This window comes from Artemia franciscana, chromosome 2 (assembly GCF_032884065.1).
Source record: "Artemia franciscana chromosome 2, ASM3288406v1, whole genome shotgun sequence".
Classification (NCBI taxonomy): domain Eukaryota; kingdom Metazoa; phylum Arthropoda; class Branchiopoda; order Anostraca; family Artemiidae; genus Artemia; species Artemia franciscana.
In genome coordinates this window covers 62024339-62049773 of record NC_088864.1, presented here as the reverse complement: position 1 = coordinate 62049773, position 25435 = coordinate 62024339, and the positions used below count along the sequence as shown (strand labels likewise).

The following is a 25435-nucleotide window of genomic DNA, read 5'->3' as shown; positions in this document are numbered from 1 at the left end:
ATCAACTAGCTTGATTATCCCTTTATAAAAGGCTTGCATTACCCCACTCCAGACAATACAAAACGGGGCACCAAGGCTGACTAATGGCACAAATTAGGTACCTTTACACCTTCAAACTGAGACACTTGTACCATGAATGGGTGCTTTCTAAAAGTACAAGCATTGTCTTCCCTTCAACAAGCTACCTCGAAATGCACAACCATTTGTTCATTCAATTTACCAAAACTGCAAAAACATGGCATGATCAAATAACATACAAAAGGAGACCCTCCATATGGAATAATCAATGGACAGCTATGTGAAACACTGTACCTCCACTGTATCCCTCGAAACCAAACTGTTGATTCTTTTAGAAGAAAGTTCAAGAGATGCAACTAAAGGGAGAAAACCTGGGTAGATTGAGGAAGAGTGGCATATTATAAAAATGTATAGTGGTCCAGCATCATGAATTTATTGCTAGAAAAATAAAAACTGATAATAGATTGGACATTTTTGTGTTTATTTTAGAATTGTATTGGCTCTAGGAGTTATTGCTATCATATTGTGACTGCCTCTACACTATTATGCTTATAAAGTTTTCATTCATCACTACTGAACATCAGCTGGATTTCAATCTCACAGCTTTAAAGAATTAAATGCTCTAAAAGTTCAGGCACTTTTTGTAATTTTCAAACAAATACCCAAGTGTCCAAACTTTATTTAACTTTTCAATGACAACAGTATGGACAAATTAAGGACCAGGAGACAAGTTTGAGCATTGGTCCTGACCACACAAGGTCTTTAAGTACTCTTTAACTTAAATACTTGAACATAGTTGTAACAAGTTTTGTAATATATGATATTTTGTCTGGAATAAAGTATTATATTGAATACAATGCTTTTCGTTTGGTCCTTAGCAAAAATATTAAAAACAAACGGAACGGCAAAAATTCCCGTTTTTTGGCAGAACATAACATTTTGCAATGGCAAGATTTCTTTGTTACCTAAAAATGGCACTAAAGCCTTTAATTTCAGTTAAAATAAGTCTTATCATGATGACCTACTACTTCTGGTTTCATGTGGTCACTCCCAGTGAAAAAGAAGAAGAAAATAGCCAAACCCAACACGCATGGTATAATGCGATTCTACTTTGTTTTCAAGATGAGAGACTTAAACCTCCAGTTTTAGATATTCGACCAAATCGATTGGCTAACTAAGAATTTGTTCTCTCTAATTTTTTGTTCCGTTTTTGTCAATAAATATGTTTTGCAGCACGCAATCACAGGAATCGCGCTTTATTACCATGCAATTTATTTGGTCAGATAATTATGTCAAATAAATAATGGTCATTATTTATTTTGGGCATTTGGGTCCTTAGCACATCATTGGCATTAGTAGATTCAGATAGGATACTTGGATACTAGTTACAAACCTTGGCCTTAAATATAAGCTTTAGAGAAAGTCAAACAAGATTTCCACTTTTTTGTTTTGGGGCTGTCACACTCATATCTGACACTTTTAATAATTCACATTTTATCTATTAGGAGCTGTCCTAGAGTTAAAAGCAGGGCAAAGTACCTATAAGTATAAAATTTGGGGCCATGAGGAAGGGGCACAAGGAATCCACTTTAATCCTTGTATCGACAAGATCAAAAATTACTGTATTAGTTTAATTCAAAAGGCTAGAACATGTCAATCGACCTACTGTAAAATTTATTTTTATTGTCTTTGATTTTGGACATTATGAATTTTCTATTTATAATCAACATCCATCCACTAATGACTGTTCTTTGAATAATAATCCCTGATGTTTTCTATATTCTATAGCACTCTCTTATATCCTCTATATAATCCTGAAGTTCTATAATATTCTCTATAAAATCTTGATACTTAATAGTATTCTCTATATAATCCTGATATTCTATAATGGTTTCCATATAAGAATCCCTTATATTCTCTATATTCTATAATATTCTTTATATGATAATCCCTGATATTCTCTAAATTATCTAATATTCTCTATAGAATCTCTGAATGATTGCAAGTCAAAAGGAGTAAGTAGGGGCCCAATGCCCTCACTTTTGGCTTTCAAATCATATATATCCTACTGAAAATACTTTTATGGATGGTTTTAGCAAGCTGCAATAAATTAACCTTTTGAAAAAAAATTATTTATGAAGCCACAGTCTTAATTAAACTTTTTCATGATTCAGAGCTTTTACATCTTAGATGGGCTATTTTGTCCCACAGAGTTATCTTCAAATTTAAATACATTATTATATAAAGTTTCAGGGCCCCCATGACATTGAAGAAGCACTAGGCTGCCTTCTCCTCACCTTTGACCTACAAAGAAAGGTACTAAAACTTTTGGAACCATATGAGCCCTCTCTCAATTTTTAATGCATCATCTCTTCTACAGTTGAGAGAGAGAGAGAGATAGGTTTATTTAAAACAACATCGTAGCTAACAGCTAATTTGCGTTGCTTCACTGTGCTAAATAACAAACTAACACAAAAAAGGTACAAGCGAATTTGCGTGGCGGTTCGTGCGTAGAAGTAGCTCTACTGTGAACAGTGCTGACATCTAAAAAAAGGGACGGTAGCAGCATCTGGTGGCTTCGTCGGAAGATTGGAAGTCAGTAGTCCCACCCTCAGTTATCTGGACTCATGAGTAGTCCAGACTACCAAACTTAATAATGAAAAAAAAAACTGAATTTTGAAGTTAAATATATACATGTCCAAACCAGTTTGGACTAGTTGATGGATGTCCAAACTAGTATTAGCTGCCTATAACATGCTGCTATCTGCTCTAAACATTTTCTTACTGCATTAATTTAGTTACCAGATACTGTTATTAAACTCCACTGTGATGTACCACAATGAAATTTCAAGCCCAAATTTTTCATTATTGTTTTATAGTTGAACATATAAGTTTGCTGTGTTGTAACGTATGTTTGCACTTATGTTGAAATGTAAGAAAGAGGTGTCAATGGTTCAAGAATCAAGATAAAATTAATATTAGTGATTCATTAAACCAACAAGAAACCAGCAGTAAATTAACTGATGAGTATGTTTAGGGTACATCTAAAATTAGCAGTATCATAAAGAATGTTACGTTTTACCAATTTTTCTATTTGTCATTAATTTAATTTGGATATTTTCAATAATTATCTAACATAGCTAATTTTGTATATGCACAAAAAAAATCCTTTCCCATATGTTCATATCAAGATGCAGACCAATAATTAGTCTGGATATTTTAGTGTCTAGGCTACTGTATATGATGAGGCCTGGAAAAAAATCCATGTTCCTTAGTATGTGTATTTAGTTCTAAAAACCTAAATTGAGCAATAGGTATCAAAGACATATTGAATGCAATTGAACATTTTCTTAAAATCTTTTCAGTGTTCTGTGAGACTTAAGATACTTATACAAAGATTTAGAATATTTGGACTAAATTTTCAACATTACTTTTTTTCTTTTAAGGAAGTTAATATCTCTACACATTTACATGTATTAACACCTCTGTTTGCTGGGATTAGATAGAAATTAAACCAGCACAACATTTGATAGGCTACATAATTAAACCACTATTGTGCATCCAAGGGGTTTGGCAACTTAGAAACATACTATTCACAAACAAAATGACGTGCACACAATCTCCAGTAAAGCATACATACCAAGCTTTATCCTCTACAGATAAACATAGTTGAAATTTTAGTGGGAGGGTATCAGGGTTCCTATTTTTAGGAACCCCACTCAGTCTTAAATCAGCAAAAGTTCATTTCTGGGTGTATGCTATGTAAATTTACTTCATAGTTAGATTGTCACCCTAATAATAGGGAAAACAATTATCTCTATCTGCTTTTCCCTCAATATAGGCTGCTGACTTACCTTCATCTATAGGCCTTATTCTGCAGTAGATTTCAACAGGCTGCCATAACAATGCTTCATCACTATTAAACCTGACACCGGGAGTTCTGCCTGGAGTCCTTGCTCTTGCATGCCTAAAATGATAAGAAAGGTAAAACCATTTTCTCCCAGTTAAACCAACTGACCAAAGATGTTACATTACATTTCCGACATATTTCAGCTTTTTAAACAGAACTGGGAAACACTGCTGCATTCAGTTCATTAATGGTTCTCAGTTCATTCAGTTGAATTTTTCTTTGGTATAGTCCACAATAACTGTCTACAGATAATGGAAAACTTCTTGAGACAAATTTTGGAACATAAATTAGCACATAGAATGCAATTTAGAAGAACAGACAAACACACTTGAGAGTATGAAGTCACAGGAAGCAGTATTTTACAAAGTATGAATAGTTTGGTGCAGTGAAATGATTAGTACCTCAATTTGAATGAGCTTTACACTGTAGAGTTGTTAAATAAGGTAGCATCTAAATATTTTTTTAATATAGTTTGCTTAATTGTTTCACTTTTTATCATTTGTTTAACTGGTATGTTGTTTACTTAATCCCATTTTTTTTTAATTTCTGGGCATTTCTCTTTCAAACTATACAATTGTTTTGTCATCCCCCCCTCGAAAATTTCTTTTTGTGTATGTACCTAGTAAAATTTCTAAAACCGTATTTTTTTAAAAACAGTTTTGAACATGACAAAGATATAAGAAAAAAATGATGCAGCATTATTTTTTTGTATTTTCAAGAAATTGAGAATATGATGGGGTACAATCAATCCAGTGGCTGCTGTTGACATCAAGAGGTATATTAGAGGTAATAATGACCAATTTTCCCAAAGCTAAAATCATGCCAAGTTCTAGAGACTTTAAATTGGCTAATTAGATTGAAATAAGATGTCTGCAGGTTACACAGAAGCTAGTTAGAGAAAATTACAGTGATGTACTTGTTGATGGCATAAATAATTTCCATTGTCTTGAAAAAACTTTCCCTATTGTTTCTACGTTGTATTTGTTTGTTATGGAAAGGCAGTGTGGTCTTCGTCGCTATTTTCGTCTAGCTTATGGGGAGCAGTTGACCTATGATATCTTTTATTTTATTAGTCTAGGTAAAAAACATGCTAATATTATCAATCAACAAAAATTTTTAGAATCCTGTAGAAAGGAAAACCTTATTCCCAAGTCTTTAAGATATAAATTACATTTAAATACCCGAAAAGAAGCGCAATTTGCCCATACACTACAGTTAAAAACCTTAGTCCATATTATTAAGGACAAAAAACAGAAACGACATATTATTTCTTCAGAGAGAAAATCGTTGGAAACTTTTTTGCTGGAAAACCTGTCCACCGTTGATTTTGCTCAAGTTGTTAGATTAGAAAGGAATTTGTTTAGCCACGATTTTCGCTTGTCCAAGGAACGCCTCTATAAAAAATTAGAGGGCTTACGAAATGAATCTTCGATGAGAAACCGTATTTATTCTCCAAGATTCACTCCTGGGCCTGCTATCGTTAACCTCTCTTCTAAAACATTGGAACCCCAGGAAATCGAAACACTAGAAAAAGGTCCAAAATTTTCTTTTCTACCGAAACAGGTTCCTGTGGCAGATATAGTTTCCTCTCTAGAGTCCGCTTTGCATAAACACTATCCTTCTGTCTCTAACCCGGATGAAGTTAGATCTGGTCTAATAAATATCCTCTATAATAGCCAAAAAAAGTTTAAGCCTCCTACTATTTCCACACCGGAAAATCTGCATGACATAAAAATACTATCTAATCTCCGAAAAGATCCTTCTATTATAATAACTAAAGCAGACAAAAGCAATTCACTTGTTGTCATGAATACAACAGACTATGACAACAAAATTTTTTCGCATTTAAATGACACAATTACATATCAAACAATAACTCATGATCCTACTGATCAGTTCACTAATAATATTATAAATGAATTAAAGCAGCTAAAACAAAATGGTAAAATCACCCCACAACTATACAATAAATTTTTTCCCCGTGGTAGTTTCTGTCCTAAACTCTACGGTTTACCAAAAATACATAAACAGGGTATTCCTTTAAGACCTATTGTGGCTTGTACTAAAGCTCCCGCTGCCAATATTGGAAAATGGCTTTGTGCAGCTTTCAAACCTTTATTATATTCTCAAAATTCCTATATTCATAACTCGGCAGATTTGATTAAAAAACTTAGCAACACAAGTATTTCAGAAAACACAATAGTTAGTAGTTTCGACATTGTTTCCATGTACACAAATATAGATGTAACTATTTCAGAGGAATTATTAAAAAACAAAATAGAAGAAAATTACCACTTGATCGAGACTTCAGCGACAGGAATTGATTGTGAAGTTTTAATGACTCTTGTTAAAATTTGTAATAAGTTTTCTATGTATTTTCAATTTCGCGATTCTTTTTATCAGCAAAAAAATGGATTACCCATGGGGGCACCTTTATCCGGGCTACTAGCAAATATTTACGTCGAGAATCTTGAGAATTGGGCATTGAATTCTTATTTTCTAAAACATGTCTATTGGGGTCGTTATATGGATGACGTAATTTCACTTTGGAATTATGGGGAAGCTGAACTTCGGGGCTTCTTAGATCATCTTAACACTTATGACCGAAATTTGCAGTTCACCCTTGAAGTTGAAATTGAAAATAAACTACCGTTTTTAGATGTATTAATTATTCGTAAAGCTGATGAACTGGATTTTACTATATATCGAAAGCCAACACAAAACAATAGATATCTTCACTTTAATTCAAATCACCCCCCACAAGTTAAAAGAGCAGTTGTAATTTCCCTCATTGATCGTGCCCTAAATATTTGCTCCCATTCATATATAAATGCAGAAATAAATTTTATCAGAGATATTCTTTTTGGTAATGGATACCCCATTCCTTTTGTAAATAAAATAATTAGCCGTAGAATAAAAAGACATTCTTGTAAAATCGAAGAAGATACTTCACAATGTGAGGCTATTGATAAGCCCTCAAATATTGTCTATCTTCCGTATATCCCAAAGATTACAACAAAATTAAAAAATATTTGCACAAAAAATAATCTGTACGTAGTTTTTACTAACAATTTTAAAATCATCAATTTCTTAAATTCGGGTAAAGATAAGACCCCAGTTACTCGCCAAAGAGGGGTCTATCAAATACCCTGTGATTGCGGAAAATACTATGTCGGCAGGACCCATCAGAATCTAGACAAAAGGTTACATCAGCATAAAAATGACATAGACAAGGCCTTAATTTCAAATGGTTCCAACAATTCCTTTGATTCTGCTCTAGGTTGGCATATTTTTAATAATCCGTCCCACATGATACTTTTTGAAAACTCTTCACTCATTAGTAATGATTTGGGAATAAAACAGGTGGTTCGAGAATCAATTGAAATTAATCTCAAAATCAATAAAAATATTTCTTTGAACAGGGACTTGGGGGAATACTCACTAAATTCTTTATACTCAAATTTAATTAAAAATGATCTAACAAAATATTTTACTAAACCAATTTATAATAGTACTGAACCAACTACGAAAAGGCCTTTGAGACAAGCTGCTAAACAAGCAAGATTAGCTTTAAGAAATTGCATCTAATCATTTTATTCTCTTTAGTTTGAATGAGTTTATATTTCTTCATTTCATTCTTTTCGCCAGTCCTGGTTGAACTTCGCTGAAGTAAGGATGCTAGGGCTATATTTTTAAAAAAAAATTGTTTTAATAAGTGTTTTTATATTCAGTTTTAATTCTCACAATTTGATGTAAGTTCTTTTATATATATATATAGTATTGTATTGTGCTGAAGACGGCCCTTGGACATAGGGCCGAAATATCTACATAAATAATTTCCATTGTCTTGAAAAAACTTTCCCTATTGTTTCTACGTTGTATTTGTTTGATGGCTCTAAATAATAAAACAAGTCCTGAACTATTTTTAGCTATGAGATTTGCAGACATGGAAAACTTCAATCAATATCTACTTGGTTTGAAACCTTCTATTTGTTAAAGCTAGAAAATAAATTAATACTAAACAGGACCCTCAAATGGTATTACATACTAAGCAGCATGAGCAATTGTTTTGCGAGTTCAGGGTGCTAGAATAGGTTCAAAATTAATTTTAAGAACTCTAGTGATCATACCAGGAAACTAGAAGGAGTTGTCCCTATAAGTGATAGAATAGCCAAAGCGACAGAATAGCAAATTCATCAAAGTAGCAATATTCGTGGATTCTCGGACTGCTCTTAAAATAATGATAACCTCAACCTGGAATTCAAAGGACACTGATATGCAGGAGGTAAGAGAACAGCTTGATTCCCTATGTAACATTGACATAGCAGTGGCTTTCGAGCATATTCATAGCCATGTAGGTATCCACTATATCAAGAAAGTGTACAGTATTGCTGCAGAGAAAGCAAAGTCTATCAACCCATAGCTTGCTCAAAAGTGTTCAATTGCACTTAGATATACAATTAGAAACTCGCATCCTTACAGAAAGCCTCCTCTTGCTCTGGTTCTGATTTTCAAAGAGCCTGAAATAGATACAGCCTACTTTAAAATAAAAAGATAAGCCATAACATTAAAACAAGAAGAATACAGATGGAAGCAACATAGTGACCCAAATTGTAGACTCTGCAGCTTGACTGAAGAAACTTTGCAACAACTTCTCTTTAAATGCACTGCAAGTAATCCTAGAATTTATAAACTTTATACTCTATCTCAAATTTTTTCAACTTCCACTAGGTACTAACATGATTGTGTGGATGATCCTTTACCAGTTTCCATTAAAAAGATGTTTTACAGAGAGGCAATTGATGTGTTAACAAATTTAGATGTGCTTCGAAGGATTTTTTTTTGTATTTTGTAAACTTGTGCAGAAGAGAGCTTAGATGAGCAGGAATAGTCATATTGGTACTAGCTGGCCTGTAGGCCTTAAACTTCTGGGAACAGGCAGCTTAAGTACATGCATTTTCCACAAGTCAATTCAATCCTGTATCTAACTGTAATTGAAGTTGGATTATGCATTTTTTCTTCTAATTGCTTTATGGTTCTGAAAAAGTGAATAATGAGTAAAAAGGTACAGTAGAAAGCTGAAAGGAACCCATTTAGGATTCCATGTGCTTCTTTCAAGAAGAATTTTTTAAGGCTAGGAATAAGTGAAGATGGAAAGGCAAAAAAATGAAGATGAAATTAGAAGCTACAGTTATGACAGTGGTCACTGAAGCATGGGCACTCCAAAAAGCAGATTAAAATTTGCTAAATGGTTGCTGGAGAAATTGCCTATGGATTCTTCTGGGTACCTTGCTGACTGACCATATTTCAAACAGTAGGTTGTAGAAAAAGTGCAGTTCAATCTCACTTTCTAGATCTATAATGACAGAAAGGTAGAGATAGCTAGGGTATGTCCTGCAGATAAAGGATGATAGATTGCCAAAGATTGTCCTTACTAATTGAAATGAATTAATGTTTTTTTTTAAATACTAATAAAGCTTTTATATGTTAAGGATGTCTTAATGAGATTTAAAAACTCAAATGAACTTACACTTGCACCACTATAAGCTGTAATGGGGTTCTGATTATGAGAGGGTAGAGGTTTTCTTAACTGAAGCAGTTCATTCTTAAGACTTGAAATTACCCTTGCATTTGGGCACTTAGGTTGTTGCAAAGAATAAGTCTAAACTCTATCAATTTTTCTTTGAACCCAGAGCCATCTGAAGCTATCCTATTTCCATTGGTCCAACTGTCTAGGGCTAAACAAAAAGCGGGTTATTAGTGTTTGGGCTGAGAAGATGTCATAAGGAAAGATTAACGGAAATGGGAACTTCCTGGCAGGGTGTAAAGAGGGGGGCTTTGAATAGATCAGGATGGAGGATGAACATGTATAGCCATGTTGGTCTCAGGTGGCTTGGTGCTGTGGTGGGTTGTAAGTAGCCATTCAAACATTAGACTACCATTTGGAAATATTCCATTAAAGTACATTAATCTTCTGCTAATAGACACCTTTAAAAAAATAGTACAAAAAGACAATCCAATGCGCCCTCCCCTCCCCCAAACATTTTTCTGAAAGATCTTCAGGATGAAGTAGGCCTACAAACGTATTTCGCTTCCTTTGCTTTGGAAAAACATACATACAGGCTGCCCCACTTATGTTTGACCCATTTAAAACAATATTTCAAAAGTGATGTTCCATATAAAACTAAATATAAAAAGTGCAAAACTATCCATTTTGGAAGAACTAACCCTGGTCATATATACAATATAGGTACAAATAATACACAACCTAAACCTATTTCAGCTGCAACTCAAGATAGAGATCTCATGCTTATTCTTGATAACAGGTTAGAATTCATTGCCCACTCAAGAATGATTGTTAGTAAAGCATCACAAAGACCAGGGTTAATAAAAAGGGCAATCTCCTTCAGAGCTCCATGGACCATACTAAATTTGTAGAAAGCTTTAGTTCAGCTGGTCATAAAATATGGAATGACTGATGCCTCCCCTATGAATAAGGATGATATAACTGCCCTTGAGTTCATTCAATTAAAGTCCACAAAATGTATTGAAGAGAGTGAAAGTCAGGATTATCCTGCAAGAGACAAAGGACAGACATGATTATGACTGAAAAATTATTAACCAGCAGCAACCCTCTTTTTTATCTCCAACTATTCACCCTGCTGAAGACTAGTTGCTACTCATTGAAATTGTTCCAAAAGAGAGGCCAGATATATACAGCAAACCACTTTTGCTCCTATAGAGTTGAGTCACAATGGAATTTTTTAACTGATGAGATGGCAACAGCCCCTAACACCAATACATTCAAATCTGGAGTGAAAGTCAAAAACTAGCTGAAGCAACCATGGAAAAGAAAGTGGGATGCTGCCAATTTAGACCATTGCCACTGCTCACCAGCAACATCACAGGATTTACCTTAGTCACAGTAGTGTGATTTGAGGATTTAAGATTCCGCAAACATTATAATCTGACCCTAATTACTGAAGAATCACAAATACCAGATAAATATTCTCTGACATATACAATACATACTGTGTAACAGGTTTTTGAAGATATGAAAAGATAAACAAATCAACAAACTGAAATCCATACTTGTAATGAATCATTGAATAATGACAAATTAACTTTGCAATAAACTAGATTGATGCATGCAAGAGCTAATTTTTTTTTTTTAGCTTGAGATCCTTTGTCTCTGGTCCAAATTAGCCTAGTTTTGCTTATGAGGTCAGAAGCATTGTATGTTTATTGGAGAATCTTATTTTCCAATAATTGGAAAAATTGTATGCTTGTTAAAGGAATCTTTGTGACCTATGTATTGAAGCAACTCACAAAGAATACAAATTTTAATCTGAATTGTACATACTTCTCAGTTATAACCTTTGATTTTAGCAGTGTTTCTGTAAGCTAGCAAAAATATTGTTAGCTATATTACTAAAGAATTTTGCTGGAAATCAAATTATTGGAATAAATTGGATCAGTTTCTACATAGTAATGTATGTTTAGCAGTAGATAGGCTACTATAAAGGAGACAATCCCAACAGAAATATCATTAGCCAATTTATCTGAAACAGTTTCAAAATAGGGTGAATAAACTGCAAAGCAGTGTTTTCTTTAAGCTTCATCAGAAAAACATTTTTGAATTAATAAAGACAATCACAGAAACTTCCTAAGCTAGTAAAATATCATTCCTCCTTTCCTGTAGTATATTTTAATTCAACAATATTGAAGTTAAAAATATTATCTAAAGAAAACAATAAAATTTTAAAATATTTAAATTTCAGACATATCTTAATTCAAAAATTGACCCAAACTATAGAAAAAGTAGCCTACAATTTGAACCTATAATGTGATAGTCTAGAATTAAATGAAGGCAGCTAACTTTCAAGTGAGTAAAATGCTGTCCTCTTAAAATGACCTGACTGTTAGACAGCTACTTACCTTTACAATCTTACAAGAGGTATAACTTTTATTTATTTATTAATACCAAATACGGTAAGCTTTCAAGCTTGTTGCAATAAATAATAAATAGAAGTTATGACAACATAATACACAACATAATCCATATATATAAAAATAAGTTGTCTGTCTGTGGATCAGGTGACGTCATGTTTTTGTGTCGACTGACGTCATGAAGTTAGTTGTCGTCATTTTTGCTATGACGGTGACGTCATTAAAGATATTTAAGACATATATGTTCATGTAGAAATCTATTAATGTTTAAGTTTAAAATGACTGATGAACTTACAATGGCAAAAGCCAATGAAGATGCTCAAAGAGTCTATGCCAAAAAACTTGCTGCTGATAGAGAAAGTCAGAAAAGAAAGCGTGCTGAGGAATCAAAAGAACAGTAAGGAAACAGGCTTGAGGCTAAAGAGCGCAAAACCGCGCAGTTAGATGAAGATCCACCTGGACAGCAAGAGTCAAAACATGTCAAAACTGAAAATGATAGCAATGATGATTGGGTTTGGGATTTTGACTTGGATAAGGTCATCAATGCCTACCAGATTTTAGTTAAAAAAAACAAAGGTTCGGCGATATGTATTTCATAGTGAAGCTGAAAAATAAAGAAGAAAAAGAAAACTGAAAAAAGAAAAAATGTAAAAAACTAAAAAATACTAAAAAGAAAAAACATTCAAAGAGAAATTACAAACCGGGACACAAATGACAACCCGGACAGAGGGAATATAAATAACGACCGGGACACTCAAAGAGAAATTACAGACTGGGATACCAGGACACAAATGAAAACCGGGACACAGGGAATATAAATGACGACCAGGACACAGGTATTTAAGAATATTGTTCAAAAACAAATTTTTAATTGTAAGAAGACTGTTGAAAGAGAAATTTCTAATTGTAAAATGACTGAAGAACCTACAATGGCAACGGTACCACCATCGAAGTAGATAACCAGAGGGTTTATGGCCAACCTACCATCTTCAAAGATACCATGATAGGAAGACTCTACACTGTTCACCCCAATCAACATGAATGCTTCTTTCTACGCCTGCTTTTGGTGAATGTACCCGGTCCGACATCCTTTGAGTATTTGAGAACTGTAAACGGTACTATACATGACACTTACCGTAGTGCATGCCAAGCTCTGAATTTATTGGAGAATGACCAACACTGGGATAACTGCATCAATGACGCGTGCGAAACGTCAACCCCAAGTCAAATTCGTGCACTTGCTCTCCATCAGCTCCTACAGAGTTATGGGAAAAATATAAGTCAAAAATGTCCGAAGATATACTCCATCAAAAACAGTTAGAGACGTCAGATATGACTTTTGATTTTACATCAGAAATTTATAACTACACTTTAGTTATTATAGAAGATTTGTGCATACATATGGCAAACAAACCTCTTCAGGATTTGGGAATGCCTTCACCTAACCGTATTGCTGCTGTTTCGACATGTGTAGAATTGGATCATGAACAAAGTTACAGTACGAGTGATCTATTGTTGTATGTACAAAATAACATTTCCAAGTTAACGTCAGAACAAAAAGGCATTTATGATATGATAGACTCAATTTCAGGACGTATACAACTACCTGCTGATTTCTGTAATTTAGTGACATCCAAAAATGAATTGATTGAAAAAGTATTTCCGAATATTCTAAAAAATTATAAAAATAATAAATGGCTAAGTGAAAGAGTGATTCTCGCACCCAAAAATATAGACGTCCACGAAATCAACAATATTGTTTTGACCAAGATTCGAGACCAGGCAGTCCTTTACAAGTCAGTCAACACAGTTTTGGAACCAAATGAAGTGGTTAATTATCCATCTGAATTTTTAAATTCCATAGATCTTTCAGGGTTTCCACCACATGTGCTACAACTAAAAATAGGCGTACCAATAATACTTTTAAGAAATATCAACCCACCAAAGCTTTGCAATGGCACGCGACTTGCCGTAAAAAAACCAATGGAAAACCTAATAGAGGCCACAATCTTGACAGGGCCTTTTGAGGGTGAGGCTGTTCTTATTCCTTGCATTCCCATGATTCCAACAGATCTGCCTTTTCAATTTAAAAGATTGCAATTCCCAATTCGATTAGCATTTGCAATCACCATTAACAAAGCTCAAAGTCAATCATTAGAAAAATGTGGTATAGATCTTAATACTGATTGTTTTTCCCATGGACAATTGTACATTGCATGTTCGAGGGTAGGTAAACCTGACAATCTATTTATATGCAGCGACAATTGGACAGCAAAGAATGTTGTATATTCACAAGTTTTATGCAGTTAATTTGTATTGTATCATACTATCTATCTATCTATATAAAAACGAGTTGTGTGTATGCATGTTTGTTTGTTTGTAAAAAGAGGGTTTGTATATGACGTCATTATTAGTGCATACGGCTTTGTATATGCACAGACAATGGGAAAGCCAAGAATGTTGTATATTCGCAATTTTTATGTAGTTTAACTCCTGCAGACGAAATGAATGCTTGCCTGAAAAATTCTAATTTATGGGCACACATAAAAATATTAAAATTAACTACAAATATGCGTGTCCAATTGCAAAACGATGACTCTGGTCAAACATTTTCAGATCAATTGCTGGCAATTTGAAACGGAAAGCTCCCAGTAGTAGGAAAGCCAAAAATGTTGTATATTCACAATTTTTACGTAGTTTGAAACACATATATAAATCTATCTATATTCACAGGTGGGACACAGGGACACAACTACAATGGCGCGTAACTAATATGGCGCGTAACGACTTACGCGCGCGGGGGGGCTTGGGGGGGGGCTTGGGGGGGGCGCGAAGCGCCCCACCAACAGCTAGTACATAATACAACTGACAACATAGTACACACATATAAATCGATTAAAATAACAACTATAACAAACACTGACAAATAATACTATAAATTATTTAAAAATGATTTACTTTGAAAATTTGTTTCTGCTAGTCTTGTTTTGAATTTATTTATGTCATCTGTTAGAAATGTTTTAGGTGGAAGGTCATTCCATGGCTTCCACACCCTGCTGTAAAATGAATGTTGGCCTATTTTCCTTTTTGAAAGTGAGGGGTAAAATTTATGTGGGTGATAATGTGTCCTGTTAGTGTCATTAAATGTGAAGAACTGTGATGTACTTATATTATCAATGCCTTTGATTATACGGAATGTGTTAATAATGTCTGCCCTATCCCTTCAGAATTGAAGACTTGACAATCCTAGCCTGTGCAGTCTATTTTCATACAACAAATGTTTCAAATAAGGTACAAGCTTAGTTGCTCTTTGCTGTATTTTTTCAACCCTTGCTCTGTCATTTTTATTCAATGGATACCATACTGACGAATTGTATTTGAGTATAGGTCGAACTGTTGATTTATAAATGGCAATGAATGAACAGAGATTAAACTTACAGAAATTCTGTCTAAGACATAATAGCTGATAGTTTGCCTTATGAGTTACTTCAGAGACATGCTTGTCAAACCTAAGACTAGAATCAAAATGAACACCAAGGTCACGGACATTTTCAACAGGTAAGATTGAATGTCCAGCAAGATGGTATTGGTAACTTTGTTCTACTTTGCCGAAGTAATGGACAACCCTACACTTATTTCGTTGACAAACATGGAGTTAGCATTACACCAATTGTGCACTGCATCCAAGTCTTTTTGAAGCAACGAAGCTTCATCTGAATTTGTCAAGGAGCAGTAGAGCTTTACATCATCTGTGAACATTTTAATTGTGGAATGGTGGACAACAAAAGGCAAGTCATTGATGAAAAGGCAGAAAAGTACTGGACCAAGGCAACTACCTTGTGGAACGCCATTTAAAACTATCTCAGCAGAGGACAAAGCATCACCTACAATCACTTTCTGCGTCCTGCCTGTTAGATAATCACCAATCCAATTCAACGTTCTGGCACCAAGGTGATATACCTCACACTTTTGAAGTAAAAGCAGAATGGAAATTTTATCAAACGCCTTAGAAAAATCTATATAGATGCAATCAAACCTGAGACCTTCATCTGCCATCCTATGGAAGTCAGTAATTACTTCCAAAAGCTGTGTATTACATGAACGTTTTTTATGGAATCTGTGTATTATCTCCACTATATCAAGTACTTTTGTCTTGTATTACACCTGATGATACAGTTTTGACCAAATTATAAGCAATTTTGAGTCACTACAATGAGATGTCATTTGTTTTTTATTAGGTTGCAGCTTTTGCTGCACCCATGATGAACAAAGCTTTCAGAAAAAGATGTAGAGTCCAAACAAGACCTAATTTTTTTTCTGTTCTTATCTATATTTCTTCTCTGAGTACAATATCTTAAGGTTTTGTTAAAGCAGGTCCATATCTATCTTAGCTCATTTTGTTTGGTAATTATGCACCAGGACTCCTGTGAAGGAATATTATATTCTCTATTCAAAACTCTTTTTAAATATCATGGCAGATGCTATAGTGTCCCCTCCTCCGCCAAAATAAGGTCAAATATAGATTTAAACTATATACAAAACTTCACAAGAGAGCACAATAATAAAAAAAAAAAAATCAACTTTATAATATGCTACAAGTTTCTATTATTGTACTCAGACTTCCATGGACCTTTCTATTCTGATAAATGTTTCTTCTAGTGAGCAGAAATAGGATTACTATCAGGCTACACCAGGGAAAAACAATAGAGAAACACATAATTGATCAAAGAGAACAATAGAAAATGTGAAGTAAAATTAAAGATAGGGTGGGATACAATTAAGAGAATGGCTCCCTATCTATCCTACTGACCAGCAGTTCTATAGGATCATTCTTTATTTAACTAGATAATGCAGTTTAATGTGATGTAAGGAAGCATTCCACTTTCTAGCTGGTATAGTAGGTATTTTGGTAAAGGTCTAGATTAAGGGCTACTGAGGGGGAAACAAGATAAGAAGACAATTATTAGGCCTACTTAATAATATGCAGAATAACTGTAGCTCACACATTTTGATGGTAAAATTCTAGGCCTACTTTAGCTACTTTTCACTATCTTAGGGAATAGGTTAGGAAAAATGAAACTTTTAGGGTAAATGTGTGACAGTTTATATTATTGACTTACTAATAAATTGAACATACCACTTGATGCCTTTTTTCTTTATGCTTCTTAAAATATAAGAATCACTTCTATTGCAAATTCAAATTTAAGCACTTTTTGAGCTCTTAAAAATGACAAATTTTCAATTAAAGAATGAGTTATTGGTCATTTTCTGACAAAATAATACTACATTTTCTCAGTGCTGTATTCTCAGTTATTTACAACAAAATAATGCTAAATTTTCTTAGTGCTGAAATTATTTATAATAAGATTAGTTTAGGTTAGGTGAAAAAGTGCTTAAATTATAATTTGCAAAAGGAATGATTATTATATTCCTAAAGAGCATAAAAAAAGCATCAAGTAGTATATTAGATTTATTGGTAGGCCTAATTCAATAATATGAACTATCATACATCTACTACTTTCAATAGGCCTAATGAATCCAGGATCAAAAAACTTACTTGGGGAAGGTATTGCCAAGTTTCTGCATTAACCCTCTTCTGATTTCTGAGTCTTAGAAATTTGCCTAGCCAACTTAACAGGTCAATACCTATTGAAATATTGACAAAACAACATTTTTCATTAATTTTCAGTTATCCTTTTCTTTTTCTCTGGTTTTAAGTCTGAAGAAACAATTCCTGTGATTTGAGAAGAATTTTAACCCATATCAATTTTTTTTTTCTAAATTTAGAAAATGTATTTTGTTATAAATTTTGTTATAAATTATAAATTTAGAAATGTATTTTTTTTTAAACCTCATAAATTGGAATTGAGCAAAGATATGAAGTTGAAAACAGTTTTGTTGTACTTCACTTAAGCAGAGCATCTGTTTAGCAAAGGTTTCACTTTTATAACACAGAGATTTGTAAAGATTATCACAGGTCACTGCCCTCTAGCAGGAGGAGAGGAGGTAGGTACTTCAGAGTACCTTCCCAGGACATACTTTAGTTGGTAGACCTGTTCTTGAAACTTTCATTTTCTTAACTTAACCTCTTTCTAAGAGAGCAAAAACTAGTTAAACTTAGAATTTTGCCTATTTTGACTGCAGCTTTGCTATACTTTACCCCCATTTTCACTAATGTGCAAATACATAGCCATTAAAATATAGGCTATTTTCAACACATTCCGCCACTTATCAGTATTGTTTTGTCACACTTGATTCAATTTATGAGTGCAGAGGTTGACACAATAGACATGCATTGGCATGATGTGATGGAAGCATATAATTTGGGGGATATATTTGCACAACAAGGGAATATAGACCCACACCAAGATTTTAAACTGGTGATAAGCTGTTGAGGTCCTAGATATTTTTCCTTAGCTTCCCTTTCAACTTAGGCTAGCCTAGACCAGCTAGTAATTTATCCATATCAAGGCTAGCTATTACACCAGTATTTCGAGTAGAAAAAATTATTAAAAAATTAGAAATATTTACGTCGATTTCATTCTTTTAGCCTCATGGATGACTACTCACATATTTCAAATTTGAAGTTTTTGCTTTCCTTTGAACCTGACAGGAGAAAAGAAGACCTTTAATAAAAAGAGGCATATAATTTGTTGCCACTCACTACAGGGCCGTCGCAAGGACCTTGGTTGTTAAGAAGTGGTGCTAATTCATTGTAATACCTTTTGGGATGTCCTATAGTGACGCAGTGGGTTTTATCTTTGCATGGTAATACGGGACTCAGAGATCAGACCCAGCAATAGCAACACACCTCAAGGCCAACTTAGTAGTCAAAAAAGGTCTTTAATTACTATTACTATTACTATATTTTGATAGTCCTGTGGAGATGTATTTGGTTGGACCTCAACTCGTTAATACGGGCTCCAGAGACCAAACAAGGCCGTAGTAGCATACTACAGGACAGGCGCAGGAGCTTCTGCAGTCAAAAAACGTCGTTAATCTGATTACTTACTTACTAATTAGCATCTCTTGAAAACTTGCTTCTCTGAGGTATGGTGCCATGTTTGACTGACTTTGCTGCCTGTTTCTCTATGGTTCCTCTTTTATAATTTAACTATGTGTAATCGTATTTGTGGCAGCAGCTGTAACATCTTAAGAAACGAACACGACCCGTGACAAGCAATAAATTAGGTTGAATTCAACTATCACTAACTATCGTTGAACGAACTAACTATCACTATCTAACTAATGAAAAGTTAGTGGATTAGAGCAATTAGTGAGAACAAGCGCCTTTAACTAACGAACAAAAGCACTTGCGCCCTTTTAAGCAGTTGTAATGCTGTTTTTTGTTATTCTCTGTTGTAAAAATCGGAAACAATGCTATCTATATATATAAAAATAAGTTGTTTGTGTGTTGACTGACGTCATGCATGTTTATCGACTGATGTCATTATAAGGATTGAGGATGATGCCGCCATGAAGTTGTTTGTCGACTGACGTAATGTTTGTCATGACGTCAAAGGCTTTGTATATGACGTCATTATAAGTATATAAGAAGGCCTTTCAAAGATAAATTTTTAATATAGATCTTAAAATGACAGAAGAACCTACAATGGCAGAAGAAACAGCCGAGGAAGCTGCTCAAAGATTCTATGCCAAAAGGCTTGCGGCTAATAGAGAAAGTATGAAAAGAAAGCGTTCCAAGGAATCACAACAACAGCGTGAAAACAAGCTTGCGGCTAATAGTGAAAGTATGAAAAGAAAGCGTGCCGAGGAATCACAACAACAGCGTGAAAACAGACTTGCGTCTCAAAGAGAAATCTGCAAAAAGATACGTGCCGAGGAATCACAAGAGCAACCTGAAAGTTTTCGCCTGACATTCAGGTACAGCCCAATCGATGATTATAGCTTTAGTAGATGTGTTCAAATCGAGACTATGTCTAAAATTTGTCCCTATTGCAAGGCCTTGAAATTTGATGGTAATACAATGGGAATGTGTTGCGCCTCAGGAAAAGTTAAACTTCCTCAACGGGCTGCACCACCAGAGCCATTGAAGACTTTGCTTACTGGAACTACGTCAGAATCTAAGCGTTTTTTGTTAAACATCAGAAAATATAACTCGTGTTTCCAAATGACGTCGTTTGGTGCCCAAATCGAAAATCAAGATCAATTTATGCCTACTTTCAAAGTAAAAGGGCAAATTTATCATAGAGCAGGGTCCCTTCTACCATTCTCAGGCGAGAAACATTGATTTTTACAACTGTACTTCATCAGTGATAGAAATTCTGCATTGAATGCACGTTGCAAAATTTCTCCCGACGTTGAAAGGATTATCGTGTCCCAATTGCAACATCTTTTCCACGAAAATAATAATTTAGTGCGTCTGTTCAAAACAGCCATCGATTTGATGCCTACTGATACGCATAAAATTGTTATTTCCGCTGACAGATCGCCTACTGGCCAACATGTGTGTAGATACAATGCTCCAACTATCGACAAAGCGGCAATCGTTATGGTCGGTGATCAGTTTTAACCTCGAGATATTATTCTTCATAAGCGAAACGCTCAGTTGGTAAGAATTGCTGAAACTCATCGATGCTACGATGCCCTACAATATCCTATATTTTTTTGGGATGTAGCCGACGGTTATCACTTTAATAATAAATTGTAAGATCCATCCACTAACAAACAAATGGATAAGAAATGCAGCGCAATGCATTATTATTCCTATAGACTAATGATTCGTCAGGATGAAGACAATTATATTTTAAAATGCTGTCAATTGTTTCACCAATACATCGTTGATATGTATGCAAAAATTGAATCAGAATGGTTGCTATTTATCCGTCTGAATCAGACCAAGCTCCGCTCTGAACAATACATTCATTTGCGAGATGCAGTTGTAAATGACGGTAATACCACAAACGTTGGAAGATTAACGATTTTATCTTCGTCACATGCTGGCAGTCCCCGTCAGATGCATGCATATGCTCAAGATGCTATTGCGTATGTTCGTCTCTATGGTCGTCCAGATTTATTTATTACATTTACATATTATCAATCTTGGTACGAGATACGGCAGCTTTTACTTCAAGGGCAATCGGTCGTTCATAAACATGACATTACGGCCCGTGTCTTCCGGCAAAAGTTGAAATCACTGATAAACTACATAGTAAAACTTAAAGTGTTTGGGTCAGTGCGATGCTGGATGTACTCAGTGGAATGGCAAAAACGAGGATTGCCACACGCACATATACTAATCTGGCTACATGATAAAATTACTTCTAATGAAATGGACGATGTGATTTCCGCTGAAATTCCTGATGAAAATGTCAAAAAGGGCTTATATGATATTGCTGTAAAAAATATGATACATGGACCTTGCGGTGCACTGAATGAAAAATCACCATGCATGGCCAAAGGAAGGTGCACAAAGCAATATCCTCGACTTTTAGTAGGCAATTACTGGCACAATTACTGGCAATGACGGTTACCCACAATATAGAAGAAGATCTACTGAAGATGGCGGTGAAACAGCAATAATAAAGAAGCATAACGGTACCACCATCGAAGTAGATAATCAGTGGGTTGTTCCATATTCACCTTTACTGTCAAAAACATTTAATGCACACATAAACGTTGAATACTGTAACTCCGTAATGGCAATCAAATACATATGTAAATACGTCACCAAAGGCAGTGATATAGTAGTTTTTGGCTTGCAGTCCGAAATCAGTGATATCGATGAAATCGTACAATATCAGGCTGGAAGATACATTAGCAGTAATGAAGCTGTTTGGCGAATTCTTTCATTTGCGATACATGAACGAAGTCCAGCTGTTGTTCACTTAGCGGTACAATTAAAGAATGGACAACGTGTTTATTTTTTGGAATCCAACGTGCGACAAAGAGCCCTGAATCCACCGGATACAACGTTAACTGCTTTCTTTTCGTTGTGTCAAAATGATTCTTTTGCAATAAAACTGCTGTATACTGAAGTGCCTTCGTATTACACGTGGAATGCTAAAAATAAAGTATTTGAACGTCGAAAACATGGTTAGTCAGTCGACAGCCAACCTACCATCTTCAAAGATACCACGATAGGAAGACTCTACACCATTCACCCCACTCAACATGAATGCTTCTTTCTCCGCCTGCTTTTGGTGAATGCACCCGGTCCGACGTCCTTTGAGTATTTGAGAACTGTAAACGGTATTATACATGACACTTACCGTAGTGCATGCCATGCTCTGAATTTATTGGAGAATGACCAACACTGGGATAACTGCATAAATGACGCGTGCGAAACGTCAACTCCAAGTCAAATTCGTGCATTGTTTGGAATCATACTAACAACTTGCTCTCCTTCAGCTCCTACAGAGCTATGGGAAAAATATAAATCGAAAATGGCCGAGGATATACTCCATCGAAAACGGCTAGAGACGTCAGATATGACTTTTGATTTTACATCAGATATTTATAACTACACTTTAGTTATTATTGAAGATTTGTGCGTATGTATGGCAAACAAACCTCTTCAGGGTTTGGGAATGCCTTTACCTAATCGTAACGCTGCTGTTTCAACATGTGTAGAATTGGATCGTGAACTAAGTTACAGCACGAGTGATCTACTGTCGTATGTACAAAATAACATTTCTAAGTTAACGTCTGAGCAAAAGGACATTTATGATAAGATAATGCATTGTTGCGATAACAACGTTGGAGAAATCTTCTTTTTGGATGCGCCAGGAGGTACTGGTAAAACATTTGTGATAAAATTGATTCTGGCATCAATTCGTTCAAAAAATGACATAGCGTTGGCAACTGCGTCGTCCGGAATAGCCGCAACGTTGCTGCCTGGTGGAAGAACAGCTCATTCCGCTTTGAAATTGCCTCTGAATTTTCATTCTACAGAAACTCCCACGTGCAATATTTCCAAATCATCTGGGATGGGTGCAGCAATGCAAACTTATTATTTGGGACGAGTGCACAATGACACACAAAAATCGCTCGAGGCTCTGGATCAATCATTGAGAGATTTGCGAGGAAATTCGAAACCCTTTGGCAGCAAATTAATATTGCTTTTGGGAGATTTAAGGCAAACATTATCTATAATACCTAGATCAACCCCTGCAGACGAAATGAATGCTTGCCTGAAAAATTCTAATTTATGGTCACACGTAAAGACATTAAAATTAACTACAAATATGCGTGTCCGATTGCAAAACGATGACTCTGGTCAAACATTTTCAGATCAATTGCTGGCAATTGGAAACGGAAAGCTCCCAGTAGACTCAATTTCAGGACGTATACAACTGCCTGCTGAATTCTGTAATTTAGTGACGTCCAAAAATGAATTGGTTGAAAAAGTATTTCCGAATATTCTAACCAATTATAAAAATCATAAATGGCTAAGTGAACGAGCGATTCTGGCAGCCAAGAATAAAGACGTCCAAAAAATCCACAATATTGTTTTGACCAAGATTCGAGACCAGGCAGTCCTTTACAAGTCAGTCGACACAGTTCTGGAACCAAATGAGGTGGTTAATTATCCATCTGAATTTTTGAACTCCCTGGATCTACCAGGGTTTCCACCACACGTGCTACAACTAAAAATAGGCGTACCAATAACATTGTTACGAAAAATCAACCCACCAAAGCTTTGCAATGGCACGCGACTTGCCGTAAAAAAAACAATGGAAAATGTAATAGAGGCAACAATCTTGACAGGGCCTTCTGAGGGTGAGGCTGTTCTTTTTCCTCACATTCCCATGATTCCAACGGATCTGCCTTTTCAATTTAAAAGATTGCAATTCCCAATTCGATTAGTATGTGCAATCACCCTCAACAAAGCTCAAAGGCAATCATTAGAAAAATGCGGTATAGATCTTAATACAGATTGTTTTTCCCATGGACAATTGTACGTTGCATGTTCGAGGGTCGGTAAACCTGACAATCTATTTACATGCACTTACAATGGGACAGCGAAGAATGTTGTATATTCGCAAGTTTTACGTAGTCGTATTGTATAGGTATATCTATCTATCTATCTATCTATCTATCTATCTATATGAAAATAAGTTGTATGTATGCATGTTTGTTTGTTTGTAAAAAGAGCGTTTGCATATGGCGTCATTATAAGTATATAAAGTTTTTTATATGCACAGACAATGGGACAGCCAAGAATGATGTATATTCGCAAGTTTTATGTAGTTAAAAACATATATATATATCTATTTATATTCACAGGTGGGACACAGGGACAGAAAAAAAAGAAAAAAAAACAATAGCTCAAAACCCCCCTAAAAATGGTGCACAAAGTACACCAAATGAACCACCTTGGCTGAAGACTATATAGATGAAACTCACAATGCTTTGGCTTAAACAACAAGGAAATTTCATTGGCTTGAAAAAAGAGAAAAGTGGCTACAAACTCGATTTCCGCATCGGAAGCATCTTTTTTGCTTTCTGTTTTTTCTTCTCCGCAACTAGTGAGGTACTGGAATATCGTAGAGAGCTGTTGAAGGGCTCATTTTAAAGGAAATTTTTGCATCTAGTGGCTTTTGTAATTGACAAAAGAAAAATATTTAAAATTAAATCTATTTCTTATAAAAAACTACATTTATGTATACAACATGGTGAATGACGTCATAGCTGTATGTTATGAAAATAAATGACGTAAAAAGTCAAACCTATATTATGAGTATAATGACATCAGCACTGTCAGTGTATACCAACGTCATGTCATAGGCGTGAAATTAGAAAAATAGAAACAAAATAATAGAAAAAAGCAAGGAAAAACTTAGATTATGCGTTAAATGTATAGAACTGTTAATATAAAATATTATTTATTTTGTTATAGAATGACTCAACTGAAATAGTGCTGCACAAAAAATAGTTTCAGTTCAAAATCTCTAGAATTATTATAAATAATGCTGAAGTGTATTTAGTGTTTTAGCAAAAATTTACCTTTTGAATTGAAACTAGAAAAATACCTCTGCAGAAGTCGCTGTTGCAGTCAAAATTACTTGCATTTGCAGCCAGAGTAGTGATATTAGTAGTAGGAGTCCTGAAACTTTCACGTTGATACCCTTACCAGTTCCTAAGGTATTGAAGATATGCAGTTTTGATAATGTGGATGCAGGTAGTGTCTTTTTATTTAGCTCACTATATCCGTAAACATACTGCAAAATTTCACCTCAATATCTTTAGACTCTTCGGACACACTAATAACCCCCCTTTCCCAATTTGAATCCTGCGTGTTAATAATGGACAAGCTGGATAACTTACAATCCTTGGCCTTAGGGCTTAGGGGGCATTCTATTTCCAACCAAATAAGTCTTATCCAATGTTTATGTGATTACCCCTTCCATAAAAATCCTTTTCCCTTTAGTATAACTTACAACCCTTGCTCTAGGCTCTGGGGGGCTATGTAAGCCCCGAAGACATTGTTATACTATATTTGGACTATTTTGAACAAAATATCCACTTAGAAATTTCGATAGGATGTATTTTGAGAAAAAATAGCTTTGGAGGGGGTTCTTTGCCATCTAATCA

At 34.8% G+C, this 25435-nt stretch overlaps 1 protein-coding gene across 6 annotated transcripts in view; it reads right to left on the bottom strand.

Annotated features, from left to right (window-relative positions):
* The window catches only part of LOC136043903 (kinesin-like protein KIF23), a 108533-nt gene extending 89989 nt beyond the window's left edge, over window positions 1-18544 (bottom strand). For 2 of the 6 annotated variants that reach the window (XM_065728936.1, XM_065728937.1), the window contains exons 1-2: window positions 17436-17495; window positions 3873-3985 (exon numbers count right to left, since the gene is read on the bottom strand). In XM_065728936.1, the coding sequence (XP_065585008.1) occupies window positions 3873-3985; window positions 17436-17464 (142 nt within the window). In that variant the 5' untranslated portion in view covers window positions 17465-17495. Of the gene's footprint in view, window positions 1-3872; window positions 3986-17435; window positions 17497-18409 lie in introns of those variants that run through there. The other 4 variants (XM_065728934.1, XM_065728933.1, XM_065728935.1 and 1 more) reach the window with 4 other exon arrangements.
* Between the last annotated feature and the right edge of the window lie 6891 nt (window positions 18545-25435).